General features: G+C 29.1%; 7 protein-coding genes across 7 annotated transcripts; 2 read left to right on the top strand and 5 right to left on the bottom strand.

The window, feature by feature from the left end:
• Window positions 1-315: 315 nt before the first annotated feature.
• BN7_727 (Zn(II)2Cys6 transcription factor domain-containing protein) lies at window positions 316-2,742 on the bottom strand (the record flags this gene model as incomplete). Its single annotated transcript, XM_011278602.1, has 1 exon — window positions 316-2,742. One exon carries the CDS (start codon window positions 2,740-2,742, stop codon window positions 316-318), a length of 2,427 nt encoding a protein of 808 aa, XP_011276904.1.
• A 1,801-nt stretch (window positions 2,743-4,543) lies between these two features.
• On the top strand, window positions 4,544-4,957 carry BN7_726 (uncharacterized protein; the record flags this gene model as incomplete). The annotated part of the gene is made up of 1 exon (XM_011278601.1): window positions 4,544-4,957. The coding sequence occupies one exon, from the start codon at window positions 4,544-4,546 to the stop codon at window positions 4,955-4,957; it is 414 nt and encodes a 137-aa protein (XP_011276903.1).
• A 246-nt stretch (window positions 4,958-5,203) lies between these two features.
• Window positions 5,204-7,531, bottom strand: BN7_725 (Zn(II)2Cys6 transcription factor domain-containing protein; the record flags this gene model as incomplete). The annotated part of the gene is made up of 1 exon (XM_011278600.1): window positions 5,204-7,531. One exon carries the CDS (start codon window positions 7,529-7,531, stop codon window positions 5,204-5,206), a length of 2,328 nt encoding a protein of 775 aa, XP_011276902.1.
• A 349-nt stretch (window positions 7,532-7,880) lies between these two features.
• BN7_724 (Zn(II)2Cys6 transcription factor domain-containing protein) lies at window positions 7,881-10,250 on the bottom strand (the record flags this gene model as incomplete). The annotated part of the gene is made up of 1 exon (XM_011278599.1): window positions 7,881-10,250. One exon carries the CDS (start codon window positions 10,248-10,250, stop codon window positions 7,881-7,883), a length of 2,370 nt encoding a protein of 789 aa, XP_011276901.1.
• A 258-nt stretch (window positions 10,251-10,508) lies between these two features.
• BN7_723 (uncharacterized protein) lies at window positions 10,509-11,723 on the bottom strand (the record flags this gene model as incomplete). The annotated part of the gene is made up of 1 exon (XM_011278598.1): window positions 10,509-11,723. One exon carries the CDS (start codon window positions 11,721-11,723, stop codon window positions 10,509-10,511), a length of 1,215 nt encoding a protein of 404 aa, XP_011276900.1.
• A 1,616-nt stretch (window positions 11,724-13,339) lies between these two features.
• ZWF1 (glucose-6-phosphate dehydrogenase) lies at window positions 13,340-14,830 on the top strand (the record flags this gene model as incomplete). Its single annotated transcript, XM_011278597.1, has 1 exon — window positions 13,340-14,830. One exon carries the CDS (start codon window positions 13,340-13,342, stop codon window positions 14,828-14,830), a length of 1,491 nt encoding a protein of 496 aa, XP_011276899.1.
• Window positions 14,831-15,087: 257 nt separating this feature from the next.
• On the bottom strand, window positions 15,088-16,563 carry BN7_721 (MAP kinase kinase MKK1/SSP32; the record flags this gene model as incomplete). The annotated part of the gene is made up of 1 exon (XM_011278596.1): window positions 15,088-16,563. One exon carries the CDS (start codon window positions 16,561-16,563, stop codon window positions 15,088-15,090), a length of 1,476 nt encoding a protein of 491 aa, XP_011276898.1.
• Window positions 16,564-16,592: the final 29 nt, after the last annotated feature.

Raw genomic sequence — 16,592 nt, 5'->3', positions numbered from 1 at the left:
TGGGTGACATTTGATAGTTTATGCTCATAACGTGAATGAAGAGTGATTATGAGGTTATGGGATACTTCGATAGTTGGTGGTGGGTATATTTACTGTGAAAAGAGCGAGCCAATACGCTTTCTAATTGATGAAATAATGTTCTACAAGTTTCATATACAAATGTAGTAACAATATATCAAAAATCATAACAGTCATTAAAAAATCAATTCTAAAAAACAATATATATACATGTGTTATCTTATAGGGAGAGCTGTCTTTATCGTTCTTTCTCCAGTTTTATTTATATAAAGTTATCATTTTGAACCATTTGGAGCTTTAAAAAAAATCTTCAATATCAAAATTCCCCTTTGAATGAATAGCACGTTCATAAAGAACTTTCAAATTTAATTCAGATTCTTTAATTCCAAAAGTTTCATGGAAAATACCTTTAAAAGTTTGACTATGATGAATTCTTAAAAAAAATGAAAGAATCTTAATTGCAATGAAGAATGCTCTATTTAGAGAAACAAAATTTAAGTTGTAAACTGAATTTTTTAAATAATCAACAAGATCACACATGGTCCTAGAACAAGTCAACATAACAAATTTATAATCTAATAAAATTTCAAATTTTTTAAATAATAAATCATTTTGTAAATCAATTTGAGGATCTTCTAAATCATAAATTTGGAAAAATTGTAATTGTGAATTATTAACCTGATTTTCATGACGAATTAAATCATTCAAAAGGGTTTTATCATCAACATTATCCATTTGGAAAAGTTTTAAAATAGCTATTGATCTATCCTGTATTGGTAAATTCTCAAAAATTCGACCACCAACAAATATAGTAACTCTTCTAAATGCAGATTTCATCGTATTGAAAATTGAAATAATTGTTCCCAAGGAACCAAACGTGGAACTATGTTCATGACCCCATAATCTTTTATAAGCAGAAAAAATTGCAGGTATTAATTCAAAAACTAATAAACCATATTTCATTGATAATAAATAATATCTTTTCCTTAAGAATTCATTTTCTGAATTTGTAAGTTCTAATCTTTTATAACATTGATAATAATATGTATGAATCAATGCATATGTTGTTAATCTTATTGAGAAAGTTTGCACCGTGGACATGAATTTATGAACAAGTGATAAATTATCAAAATCCATATGATGTAATGTTGTTAAATCATCGTTAACACTATTAGGAAATTGGTTCAAAGCCTGGTTTGCCTTGGGTATTAATATAAACTCAGTTTTATTGATAAATTCTAATGGATCATCCAAGTTTTCTAATTGTTGATAATCATAAATCAATTCATTTAATAAAGTTATCGATCTTGTATATTCATTTGAATGATCTGAATAATAGAATAATTCTTCACGTTGAATCTTAGTTTTGGTACCAAATTCTATTGATTCCGAAACATCCAAAAATGCTAACCAATACCATATACTTTTCAAAGATCTTCTATATTCTTTAGTTTTTTGCTTGTAAACAACATCAATATCTTTATTTAAATATGCAGCTCTTGCATATGTAATCATTCTCCATACCAATATCAAATTTTCACCAGTTTTATCCGAGCGTTCATGTTCACGACCAAGTGGGTTATAAGTATCAAATCCACTGAAAAATATAAAAGCTTGTAAAAATTGAATAGCAACTTCCGGGATCATAATATCTCTATACCTTATATCAAATCTTCTAAAAATACTAAAAGCAACTAATAACAATTGAATAGAATCTAAAATTAAAAGATGGTTTGCTGAAGTTATTGGATTAAGTAATTGATTAACTTGGAAAAGCATTTGTGCCACAATACCCAAGACTAATGAAATACCAGGTATTTTAACCCATTCTTCAGGGAATTTAACATTTATTTGAACCCTACCATTAGGACCTTTAGAGAAACATTGACCTATAGTTTCATATATAGCATCTTCATTAACTTCCAACATTACATTTTGTTGAATTCTAATCATTATGAAAAATCTATCAACAAGAGTCATAACCATATCATATGGTGGTAATCTATTTGCAATAATTTCTAATAATTCATCCATTGTCGAGTAAACGGAATTCAAGGGAATCTTACCAATCAGCATACTAAGTAATAATTGTTTTAATTGTTGAAATCTTGAATCTGTATCCATTTCTAAAGTGAAGTTTTTAGACATTTTATCATGTCGCGTTTTGATTAGGTCCAATAATTCATCAAATTGCATACATAGTTTATAAGTATCTTTTTCTGAACGGAATAAAGTTTCCCAAGATAATGAACCTATATGTAGATGAATATTTTTTTCAAATTTTATTGTAGTTAATAATTCATTGTTTGGAGATGATTGTTTTGGATATTGTGAATTTTCTTGAAGTTGATGTGGTTTATTATCATCTTGAATGGGTTGTGCATGATTTGGATGTAAATGTTGTAAGATTTCTTGTTGATATGGAGGTATTTTATGGGTTAAATGATTATCATTTAAATTTGAAGATAATAATTTAATTTGATTTGGAGATAAATTTTGTAATAATTCATATTCTTTTTTCAAATCTTTATTCTTATTTCTAAGCATATCCAGAGTGATTTTGGAATCTTTTGAAGCTAATTGTAATTTGGTATCTGGATAGATACATAGATCATCACTTATATTTAATTCCAAACAACTCGTACATATGGGTCTTTTCCTATCACAACGCTTCCTTCTAAGACGACAGCCTATACAGACTGCATTCATCGCTGCCTGTGACATGGTGTGTATCTATTTTTCAGATTGCAAAGTAGTTGAGAAGAGGTGTAGCTGCGTTATGGTTCTGATTTCTGATGTTGAAATGTCAAAGTTGTTATTTTGTTGATGCGAGGTCAAATTTGAAAGGATTCGCGGGCTTGTCAAAGTAATGGACGGTGCAGAAACGAGTGGAATGGAGGCAGTTTTCAAGGGTTTTGAAGGGTTTTAGAGGGATTTATTAATGAGATTGATGGGCAGATTCTTTTAGATGGAAAAGAGCGTTACAGGCCAGTTATTTGCTAGCTCAACGGAGGTCTGTGCTTTGTTTTAGCGGGATTCCAAGTCAAAGGCCACGTATTTCCATTGACACCACTCGAATTGAGTTTATATACAGATATTTTACACAGATATCGTATGATCAAGGGAGAAAAGACGAGAAAATTGTATATACCCAGTTGTTGAAGTATGTCGTTGCTAACCACTTCACCACTCACTTACACGGTGTCCTTGTCTTTCTTTGGACCATATTTGACCATATTTGACCATTGACCAGTATTGACTCGGACATTTTGTACCACCATGAATAGATGAATCTAAAATTTCAACACAACATTTAACACTCTGTGCAGATTCAGCCTACTATTTCTTGATTTGTTAAGCTTCAAATTTCAGAATACAGACCACCAGTCTCCGCAGTTGTACAGCTGTGTTAAGCTTAAATATGTACTTGTATTTATCTTGTGATATCTAAGGTATGATATAAGCGTATTAAGCAATCATGGATAAATAGAATCTTCACGACATCACAAGATAGATACAAAAGTGACAAACTCAGCGAAATAAACACCTATACTTACGATACAGCTAGTATAGGACTTTAGGAGTCCTATTATTAGCTGCAGTACCGGGGTTTCAATTTAAATCGTTGTCTTATAATTATTGTCGTGTGGGACAACTCACTGTATAATATTTGCTCATAATTTGTCTAAGAATAGCACCGCTCAAATTCAAGCATAAATATTTGTAGAATCTAGATGTTGAAATCTTTAAAAGGCCCAAGCTGTGATTCTATCGCTCGAATATTAGTATATACCAATATCAATAACTTAATGGGATCTGGTGGATTATTATAGATGCAGTGAATGTCAATATGTCAATTGTGCAACTGACTAGAAGATAGCTGATGAGCTTATATTATATATACGTGAAATATTAGAGCTCAGCAACAACTCCTTACTAGTCTTAACATGCAAAATTTAGTTCACATCAATTGGTATACAATTTATAATACTAATATAAGTATATATACCTGATCCCTAACTGATGATCTCTCAATATATTTCAATTCTCAGTGTATGATTAAGTATGACAATTACATATATTATATAATAGTGTCAATTGTATAAGTCCGCCAACGATAACGACTCCACGCTTATATTTTAACCAGAATTAATGAGCTTTGAAGTACGATCGTGATTTAAATACCAACCTTTTTATTAACCACATTCCTTTTGAAACCTCAAATTATCTGTTTGCAATTTATTACGTACTTCTTGTTGATAGCGCAAATCCATTAAGTAAAGGATTTACATTCCAATGATCTCAACATCTCAACTCAACATTCATCTACGCAGTGACGTGACTTGCTCCCAATGATCTTTGAACAAGGATTAAGGATTAAGGTATCAATTTTATATAGTTTTATATAAACTGGAAGATTTCTTATACTTTGATCATATCTGTATATATAAGGGTCCATCTATAAAGCATAAAATTTTCAATTAACAACAACAGCAACAACAACGTCAATTTTAGCTGATACAATATGTCTACATTAATCACTAGCTATGAAGAGCTTGAAAGAATTGTTTTGAAAGATAAAAATTATGAGCTGCTCACTTTCATCAATTTCTTTGATACATCTGGGAAATACAATCATCCTAGTTACAAAAAAACAAATGAACTCTTTGAAGAAGAGGCTACTAGGATCGAAAATGAAAAAAATGATTATAATGCTGAAGCCCCAAAGTATTATAGGGTAGATTTGAACGGGTTTCAAGAAAGTATCGAACATATTTATGATACTCTGTTTTATGGTAGAGATGATTCTAATGAAGTTTACTTTGATCAACCAGTTATTGCTGCTATTGGTGACAATAGATTGAAAAAAGCTGTTGAATCGTATGATCCATATGATCAGCTTGCCAGCTTACTTGATGACCCTGTTTTCTTTGCCTGAATTATATAACTACAAGCTGGACCAAATTAAGTAAACTGTTGTAACTTGCTCAATATCTAGGGATCTTTATAATGTTATGGTTATCTTAACCTAGTATACATGAATTTATCAGTTTAAATCAAAAAATAGTACATCAATAAAGACTAACTCATAATCATATCATTCTTTAGAGTTTATCATAACAGACGTACATAAATTCGACGCATAACTCAATATAGTTTATAAAGTGATCTCAGTTCATACCTATTAATCAAAAGTTTTACAATATCCATTAACTTTATCATCAAGTTTCATATTCATTGATGAATCATACTCTTTTTGAATCTCCACGGGATCAATAAATCCATATTGTGTAGTTTCAAATGCCTTTTGGAAAAATTCACCAAAGTTGAATTCTAATTCTCTGGATTTTTGTCTTTCACGACTAGTTGGTTCAACTTGTTTTTGGGTATCATTTGAATTCACTTTATGTATTAGAATTAACAAAGTTCTTGTTATTTTAAAGAAAAATCTAAATGTTGTATTATTTTTGAAAAATTCTAAATTATAATTTGGTGTTTCAAATGATTTGAAAACTTTTTGAAGATTCATAATTATTGAAATCAATAGATATTCATCATCATTTAAAATTTGAAATTTCCTTTCCATCTCAATAGAATTTCCTTCAATTGACCAATTTTCTAAATCTTCAACATTTAGCTCATCATAATCATAACCAGTTTCTTCTATTATATTATCAACCAATCTGTTCATCTCTTCATCATTCATTGTTAAGATTTCATCAATCTCATCTCTTTTCAATTTTTTCAAATTTTGGAAAACTTGTGATGAGATACTAATACCAACTCTTCTAAAAGTTCTTCTAATTCTAATATATAAATGTAATAAAGTTAATAATGGCGAATAAGAATATGCGTCTGGATGATTCATAAATCTTTGATAACTTTGGAAAATTAATGATCCAATATTAATTAATAAAATCATTGTTTTCAATTTTAATAATTTATATTTTTGTACACCCAATTCATTTGATTCCAACTTGGATTTCCTTTCACAGAATGAATATATTGAGGTCAGAGCATTTATGGCCAAAATATGAATCGAGAATTCTGATGCAATTTCTCTAAACCCATAACATTCCTCAGGGTTATTTAAATCATATCCATTCAATTGATTAATTTTACCAATCAAAGGTGTAAATTCCAATTCCATTAAATTATGAATTGGATAAATGAAAAAATCATGAATCTCTTGGAAATTAATTGAATTAATTTCAATAAATTCAAAATCATAACAAACTTTATTTAAAATTTTCAAAGATCTTGGTAAATTATTATCACTTAAACTTGAATATAACCTAATCTCTTCTGGTTTAATTTTACCCATCATACCAACTTCTAAAGAAAATGCTAAATTGACAAAGCTAAGATAATACCAAATTTGTTTCAAACCTTGTCTATATTCAGCATCCTTATGAGCATAAACAAGATCAATATCTTCATTTAATTTCATCATTTTGGCAATATTAATAACTTTCCAATTATTTAAAATCCCTCCAGCACCTTTAGGATTTGCAATTAATTCACTAAATTTATTCCCCGTGGAGAAGGTATCAAATACATTAATTTGTACAATCCCTTGAAGATGATCCAAATTTAAAATCTTGTTTAGATTTTCATGATTTGGTTCAAAATTTATGTATAATATCAAGACATTTGATAAAATTTTACAATATTCTGTCAAGATTATTGGATTGGTTTTGATATCTGATTTATCTAATGGATTTTTTGTATGATGAAGATGTGCAAATATAATATATATCAAGAATGCTAAGAATAGAACTAAGAATGTCACTTGATCAAGGTCCCGTGGGAATTTTAATGATGAATTAATCTGAATAAATCCAGTCTTGGTGTCTTCCGAGAAAAGTTTATAATATTTCAACCAGAATGAATCATAATTGATATTCATGAATGTTCCATAACTTGTACCAAATTTGAAAAAATTCTTAAATGATTTGGTGATATATTCATAATTTGGTAATGCTTTTTCAATAACTTTAATTGAATCTTCTAATAATGAATAATCCTCTAATGTATCTAGCCCAATTTTCAATCTATTTATTCTTTCTTTAATTAAATTGATTGATTCATTTGTTTCCAATAAATTCATCATCATTTTACGAATTTCAGTTTGATTATTTAATTCATTTTTAATCTTGGGTATTATATCATCAACAACATTTTCAAATTGTGGTTGGGAAGTTAATGGAGATGCCCATGATGAAGAACCATGATGTAATTTGAAACTTGTGGATATTTGAACTTTTTTAGTAGTTTCATTCTTCAATTCTTCCAATTCTTTTTTCAATTCTTCATTCTCCTGTTTCAAGATATTTAAAGTCTCTTTTGAATTCTTATCTTTTAAATTAATCTTGAAATCTTTATAATGACATAGTTCTTGTGGTAAATTTATGCTTGCACAACTTGAACATATGGGAGATTTCCTATCACACCTAGTTCTTCTTAATTTACAACTGATACATGGACTTTGATAATCTTTTGTCTTGGGCATTGTTTATGATAGCTATATTTCAATCAATAATTCCTCCATTTGAATGAGTTGAAAGCAGGAAGTAAAGCAGTATGATGTTTCTATAGCTGCAGTTGACCAAAGATATGCTATACTTCAACTAATTTTACTTGTTATCTTTTCTTGTCAATAGTATAGAATCAAAATTGTTTATTATTGTTCTAATTATGTCCCATATAATTTTCATACGGTCCGATTCTGCGGTATAAAAGATACAATCGCGATCAAAATTTAATCAATCATACATCAATACAAATTTATAAATTCTTCGATAAATTTATAATTAACCATCTATTCATTACTTCATTATTCTATAATTCATTGTTTTCAGTTACTTCTCATTTCCAAACCATTCATCATAACTTTTCCTACCCCATGAAGAATCATGGATCAATTCCGGTATATAAAACTCATATTTTGATTCATCATTTTGATTAATTGGAGTATATTTATATAACCCATTGTCACTCTTTGTACTAGAAGTAACCCACAATTCATTATTAAACCCCATCATATTTATTAGAAAAATTGTCAACTTGCACATCCTTGAATATATATAATTATTTTGAATTATATATTGTAAATCATATCTTGTATTGATTAATGATTCACCAATTTCATTCATAATTTTGAAAACACTCAGTGTTAGATATTTATAATCTAGAAAATATTTAAATTTCATAAATAATTCATCAGGAGTTCTATCAATTCGTATATCTTCCAAATCTTCAATTTTGAAATGTGGTCCTGTTGTTGCTTTTTGTAATATTTCAATTTGATTAAAATTCAATTTATTAAACCATGAATAATCTTGATCAATTTTCGATAATACATCATCTTCTGTGAATGGAGAAAATTCAAACATTCTAGCAATAATTATCACACCAGTTCTTTTCATACTAAATCTTAAATAATTTGAAAATCTTATGAAAGGTTCAATTGGGTCCAAAGATTCACATTTCTTGGAATTTATAATTCTTTGGAAAGTTTTTAAAATCTCCACAGTAGCATGGTTTAATAAGAATGAATATTTCAAGCTTAAGATTTTATATTTGTTCAAACTGGCATGATTTCCATGATCAAATTGGTTAGTTTTCCTTATGCATATTGAATATAATGTGATAATCATTGTATAAATACAAAAAATCATTTGAAATTTATTGGTAAAAGTTAATAAATCTGATGCTGTCAATGTGAGTAGATCTAATTTCTGAAATTCTATAATCAATTCACTCAACTTGGGAAATTCAATTTGTAAAATAACTTGTAATTCATAAATAAAATCCATTTCAATTGTATCACAAGGATTTTCCAACGTGAACAAAGTTTCAAATTTATGGAATCTTTCCACAACTCTAAAACACATAATTAAACAATTCATAAGATTTGTTCTTTCCGGGTTATTGAATTGATATTTAATCAATTCTTTATATTTGAATTTTGATGGTAATCCAAGATCAAAGCTTTCTCTTAAATCCACAATTAACATATAAAGATATAATGTTTTCAAATTATCTATAGTTGGTGAAGGTAACATTGAAAAAACTTGATCAATATTTTTATTCAATTCCATTGATTTTAAAAAAGTACATTCAATTTTGGCAACTAATGATGAATTAAAACTTGTATCTTCTTCATCTGCCTTCCCATGAGGGAAATAAAATTCAAAATATCTAATTTGTGAAATAGCTTGTAAAATTGTTGGTGTACATAAGATTTTTTCATGTTTAGGGTTTTGGAAACATGAAGCTGTGAAAACCAAAATTTCAATATATGCGAATAATGAAATCGGATTATAATTTTTCAACTCAGTGGTTATTTCATTTATTGTTATTTTTGTGTTAGGTAATGAATAATATTGAAATAAGATTGGATATGAAATAATAACCAAAGTTATAGCTAATTTATTATAATAAATTGCCACAGAATCTGTTGGTTTCAAAATCAGTTCTAATTCACCTTGAGGACCTTGTTTAAATAATGAATTAAAATCCTGGAAGGCTTTTTCTTCATCAAATCCCAGAGCTCTTTGTGAATTATATTCGAAATATTTCATAAATAATGATTTAACAGTAGTATAATTTGGCAAGAAATCTGCAGCTGCATATAAAACTTCATAAAGAACCGATTCATCAACTTCTTTCAATCCCAGACACATTTCCGTAACTTTATTTCTTATTGAATTTAATTTGGTATTATATTGAATATCAATTTCAGATTTTGGTTTATTTTGGAAATAATGTATTTTTTCCATTTGAATGAATTGATTCAATTTATTATTAGCTTTGTATATCAAAGGTTCACTTTGAAGTAAAGCATGATAACTTAGCATACCAGCATGCCCCCAATTAATAGATTCATCTTGTTCAGGATCTCTCAATATAAAATCCACATTAGATTTATTTTGAACAGGTAAATGAACATAATTTTCAAATTGGAAATTTTTTAAAAAACAATCTTGAAATTTATGTTTATGAATTAATTGTTCTTTTAGCAATATTTTATTCTGGTTTCTCAATCCTTTAATATATTCTCTTGGTTGTTTTCCTCTATATTGAGTTCTTTCTTCTGGATAAATACAAAGTTCTTTTGGGACATCTAATGCAATACAACCAGAACATATTGGTTTCCCTTTATCACATTTTTTACGTCTCATACGACATCCCGTACATGCAATTGAATTGTCTATGAAATTCATCATTGGATTAGTGGCTAATATATATGAACATTAGAGTTGAAATTGATGAATGTTCAAACTTTATATGTTTAATGAGTACAATTCCATTTTGGAAGCCTTAGTGATATCATAACAAGTTGAAGAAAATTGGAAACAACCATCGTGATTTTAAACTTCCGAGACCCGGGTTCGAATGGGCGTCAATTATATAAACTTTTATACGAGATAGAATAGTAAGAATCAAAAAGTGTTGGATAGAAAAAGAACTATTTGAGTGTTTCCTTAATAATTATTTATAAAGGGTACACAGCTATATAACAGATCATAAATTATATTGCTTGTCAAAACCTCTTCAATATTAAAACGAGAAACAATGAATAGAATGAAAATAAAAATCTGTGTTGAAATCATCAACATCCTCAGTCTCACTAACTGATCACTTCTGATTAAATATACATATTGTGCCCATATGATAAGACAAGATAACAAAACATAACAAACCCCTGTTTTAATCTGTTTTAGAAATAAAGGACAAGTAGCACACATAATAAAGGCCCCGGTTAGGATTAAATCACGATTGAAAACTTCCTCGTCAATCCAATCATTTTCGTTCTCTGGTTCTTTATGACTTCCATTGCTCCCATTATCTTTTGAAGTGGATTTATCATGTTTAGCTGAGTTTTGAGTAGAAGGACTGCTTTTTGTTGCGTGCTTTGATTTTTTGTGATTATTGTCTCCGTAATAATTGTAGGTGCATTTTTTATATCTATTGTCACAATTAAAGTTAGAGTTATTCTGAGCATGATGTAATGGACAGCTGCTAGTTGTATAATCTTCTTTGTTATAACCATTCACGTAGTAATTGAATGTGCACTCATTATATTTTTCATCACAATTGAAACACGAGTTACTGTCAGTAGCATTATTGAAATAATTGAAAGTACATCTATCATATTTGTTGTCACAATTGAAGTTTGAATTGTTTTGACCATGATTATTGAAAGTACATGTGTCATACGTTCTGTCACAATTGAAACGGGAGTTATTCTGACCATGATGTTGAGAATAGCTGCAACCATTGCCTCCATAATAATTGAAAGTGCAATTAACATATGTGTCATCGCAATTGAAGTTGGAGTTGTTCCCATAAAGATCGAATGTGCACATATAGTTGTTGATGTCGCTGTTGTAGTTGCTATTATTGTTATTGTTATTGTTGTTCTGCTGAAGATGATGATGATGATGAATTGGTGGTATAGGAGGTATAGGAGGAATGGGAGGCATTGGGGGAACATGAACAAAAGGGAAACTGCCAGTAGGTGTGTTTTGGGATGTGCTATAGTTGTAATGAAAGTGTTCTGAATTGTTGTCTCTGTAATAGTGATATTCACGGGGGTAATGTATATATCTTCTCTCTTGTGGATTGTCATTATTAGATGAGTTTGTATTGATATCCTCAGAGGATGGTGTACTGCATCCAGATGAATCAGACGACATGTTTAGTTGATAGTCCGGAATACCACTGGGTTGAATATTCAACTTTTATCCCTTGAAATTAGCCTTAACTTTACTAAAAATTAAACTAAAAAAGAAAGCTTTATGTATAAGTAGTTTGACACAAAAATAAAGTGGCCGGATCTCTCAATTCGGGTAAAATCCGAGGAAGTGGTAAATAAGTAGGCCGGGTAAAAATATATTTTTCGCGCGCGCTAGAATTCAAAAATCGAATCAATCTTAATGATTTGTTGTTGGTTTGGAATATTCAAATACTTTTTTTAGTTTTTTGAACCTTTGTCTAAACAGCGTAAGTTTGTACAACATTCCGTTTTTTAGATTTTCAGCTTTGTTTTTGAAATATAGGGTATTTTTCTAGCATAAAAGAAAGTTTATCATTGGTATACTTTTGTGAATGAAAAGGTTGAATTTTCTTAATGTTCGTTTTGTTATCCAGTGACGTTTGGTAATGTTTGAGTCAACTTGTTTGAAATGTAATGGATCATTAATGAGATAAATGTTGTGAATCCTTACGCATATGCTTTTACACTATATAAGAATTGTACACTTCTTCCATGATTTTAGATCTTTTCTAATACTCTGGAGAGTTTCAATGACTTTTAATAGGTATTTAATTTACTTTCAAAACCATTGTAGAGCTAGATATCAATACACTATAAACCACAACGGTATACAGCTATTATTACAAAGGATATTCAAATAAGAATAACAACGAGCACTTGAGGAATGGGGGTTACTCTTTGTAGCTTATCTGGGTATATTAAAACTAATGGTACATATCTATATATCCCATTTAATCCCTATAACTCCGTGATTTGTAATGGATTGATTTCTTCGAGACGTCTTCGATTATAAATGATTATCAACATGCAATTAAACGTGATCAAATAATTCAATTGGTAATAGTGATCATTGGAGCTGTACAATTGAGTCTTGACAAGAATACTGGTATTCCAATTGATCTAGTTGATGTTCAAATCTGCAATATTGATACCCGAAGTTAGTCCTTCGTTCGTCTTTTGCTCTTCGTTTATCTCTTTGTAGTAGCGATAGCCGTTGTGATTAACTAACGGATATCCGAGAGAGCCATATAACCACTGGGTATTAAACAACACAGTACACAACAAACGTACCACTGAACAAGATGGTGATACTGGTGACATTACTAGTAACATTATTGACATGAATAGTGCTTCTATTGACATGACTAGTCCTTCCATCTTCAATCTCCTTTGTAATTTATTGCACACCCAATTAATCATCGTCCCATAGTTAATACTGACACATCAGCAAATGACAGCCGATTTCCGTCAATTTTTTAAAGATTTTTAAATTTTATATAAGCGGATTGGATGCCTCCGTTTTGTTAAAGTGAAAGTTTATATAACTTTGAATTGATCCATAAAGTTAATTCTTTTAGTATTAATTAGTATCAATTGATTAAAGCTCTATTCAAGTCTCTGTCTACTAGGAATTGAAGTGATTGATTTGATCTAGTTATCTTAGTCTCAATTGGAAAGAAATAAAAGTTGATATTAGAGATTAGCCACCTTGAACAGCAATCAAAAGATATAACAAGATATAATAGATTATAAATAATGAGTTCTGTTGAATTTAAAGAAAACACTGCAATCACCGTCTTTGGTGCTTCTGGTGATTTAGCTAAAAAGAAAACTTTCCCAGCTTTATTTGGTCTTTTCAGAGAAGGTTATCTTTCATCAACTACTAAAATTTATGGATTTGCAAGATCAAAATTATCAACTGATGAATTAAAAGATCGTATTAAACCATTTTTGAAAACTCCAACTGAAGAATCCAAATCTAAAATTGATCCATTTTTGGAATTAATTGAATATATTTCAGGTCCTTATGATTCTCCTGAAGGTTTCCAATCTTTAAATCAAGCTATTGAAAAATTTGAATCTGAAAGAAAAGTTGAAACTCCTCATCGTTTATTCTACTTAGCTTTACCACCATCTGTATTTGTTGATGTTGGTAAACAAATTAAAGAACATGTTTATGCTAAAAATGGTTTAACAAGAGTTATTGTTGAAAAACCATTTGGTCATGATTTAAAATCTTCAAGAGAATTACAAGAACAATTAGCTCCTTTATTCACAGAAGATGAATTATATAGAATTGATCATTATTTAGGTAAAGAATTGGTTAAAAATTTATTAGTCCTAAGATTTGGTAATCAAATTTTAAATGCTTCATGGAATAAAGATAGTATTCAATCAATTCAAGTTTCTTTTAAAGAACCATTTGGTACTGAAGGTAGAGGTGGTTATTTCGATGATATTGGTATCATTAGAGATGTTATGCAAAACCATCTTTTACAAGTTTTAACTTTATTAACAATGGAACGTCCAGTTTCATTTGATCCAGAATCTGTTCGTGATGAAAAAGTTAAAGTTTTAAAAGCATTTGGTGAAATTAATTTAAAAGATATTATTATTGGTCAATATGATAAATCTGAAGATGGTTCTAAACCTGGTTATTTAGATGATGAAACTGTTAAACCAGGTTCAAAAGCTGTTACTTATGCTGCTTTACCTTTTGAAATTCATAATGAAAGATGGGAAGGTGTTCCAATTGTCTTGAGAGCTGGTAAGGCATTAAATGATGGTAAAGTTGAAGTTCGTATTCAATATAAACCAGTTGCATCAGGTATTTTTGATCAAATCCCACCAAATGAATTAGTTATTAGAATTCAACCAAATGAAGCCGTATATGTTAAATTAAATGCTAAACAACCAGGTTTATCAACTTCAACTTCATTAACTGATTTAGATTTAACTTATAAAAATAGATATAGTGAATTTTGGATTCCAGAAGCTTATGAATCATTAATTAGAGATGCTTTACATGCAGATCATTCAAATTTTGTTAGAGATGATGAATTAGATGTTAGTTGGAAATTATTTACTCCTTTATTACAACATTTAGAACATGAAGATTCTCCTGAACCAATTAAATATCCTTATGGTTCAAGAGGTCCAAAAGAATTACATGAATTTTTACAAAGACATGGTTATATTTTTAATAATGGTAATTATCAATGGCCAGTTACTAAACCTCAATTATAATTTTTGAGGTGATTTTCACGTTATGATTTGACATTATAATGAATTAAAAAGAAAATAAAGGTGTGATATTACTTCTTTATTTTATATGTTTCTGATTTGGTATCAAGTTTTTTTTATATATTATAATTAATACTTTTCTTATGATTGCTAAAACAACATCGTAGACCTACATTAAATATTTCCCATGATCCTTTTATATATTAACCTTATATAAACCCCCATATTCTTAATTATCTAGTTTTTTTTCTTATTCAGAATTAAATATCATCCCAACATTGTTTAACAAATTTCCCCATATTAACAGTTTTTTTACTTTGTCCTAAAACCCAAGGATGTGATAACATTTGTCTTGGACTTGGTCTTTCATTTGAATTTTTCCTTAATGAATAATTTATAAATGATCTAAATGCTTCAGACCATTTAATATCTAATTCATCATTTAATTTTGGTGTAAATGTCATAATTAAAGTTAAAACTTCAATTGGTGAAACATTTGCAAAATCATCACTACCATTTTCTAATTCAATAGGAAATTTACCCATTGCAACTTCTAATAATGTCAAACCTAATGACCAAATATCACTTGTTACAGAATATGGATGCCCCTGGATACGTTCAGGTGCCATATAATAACTTGTTCCAGTAAATGTAGTAGCTAATGAATTAACAACTTCTCCACTAACACCAAAATCACATAATTTAATATTGCCATCTGAATCTAATAAAATATTTTGTGGTTTAATATCTCTATGTATAATACGATGTTCATGTAAATATGATAATCCTTTTAATACACTTTCTGCAATTTTACCCAAAACTTTTTCACCAATACGACCACCACGTTCACGAACTTTTTTATATATGGAATCTAATGATCTACCACCCATATATTCCATTGCAATACATATAGATGCAATTTCTTCTTTTAAAAACATACCATAATATTTAACAATATAAGGACTTTTACAACTTTTATTAAATTGTAATTCTCTCAAGATTTGTTTTTGAGTTTCAGGATTTGGATCAGTTATAATATATTTTAATGCAAATATTGTAGAACCATTCTTTAATTTACATCGACTAACACTACCACCTGCACCTTCACCTAATACACCTAATTCAATAATTTCACCTTTTTTACTAACAATTTTCCATTCTTCTTCATCAAGATCATTAACATCTTTATATGATGATATTGATTCTAATTGACTTTGAGTTAATGTTGATTCACCAAGATCATTAGATTCATGAGTATGAGTATTTGGTGTTGGTACTATTGATGATGATGGTGCATTTGTGGTTGATGATGTTGTGGTTGATGCTGTTGATAATGAATCTTTATAATTTATTGGTATACCCATTGAAGAAATTGAAGATTGAGAATCCGATTGTTTATGTGAATGTCTTGAAGTTGAATCAATTTCTTTTATAATATCAGCACTGAAAACTCCAGTACTAACTTCTGATGTAGTTGTTGATGGTGTAGCAGTGGAATGATTTTCCGTTATATCTAAAGTTGATAATCTATTAGTTGTTGATAATAATGACGATGCAGATGAATTATTTTCAAATCCATTATTTGGAACATTATTTGGGTTAAATGATGGATCATTTGATGTTGTATCAATAGTCAGTTTTGGTGGTGCATTATTTATTGATAATGTGGGTAGTTTAAACATTGGAGATTTGGAGTTCTTACTTCCAGGAGGACGTAATAATGGAGGTGCTGACATTATATGTGAGTGAACTCTTGTTTTGATAT

The sequence above is a fragment of the Wickerhamomyces ciferrii genome, contig 00013 (genome assembly GCF_000313485.1).
Source record: "Wickerhamomyces ciferrii WGS project CAIF00000000 data, strain NRRL Y-1031 F-60-10, contig 00013, whole genome shotgun sequence".
NCBI classification, from domain to species: Eukaryota; Fungi; Ascomycota; class Saccharomycetes; order Phaffomycetales; family Wickerhamomycetaceae; genus Hansenula; species Hansenula ciferrii.
Note: the sequence above shows the minus strand (reverse complement) of the source record. Positions and strands in the feature narration are given on the sequence as shown.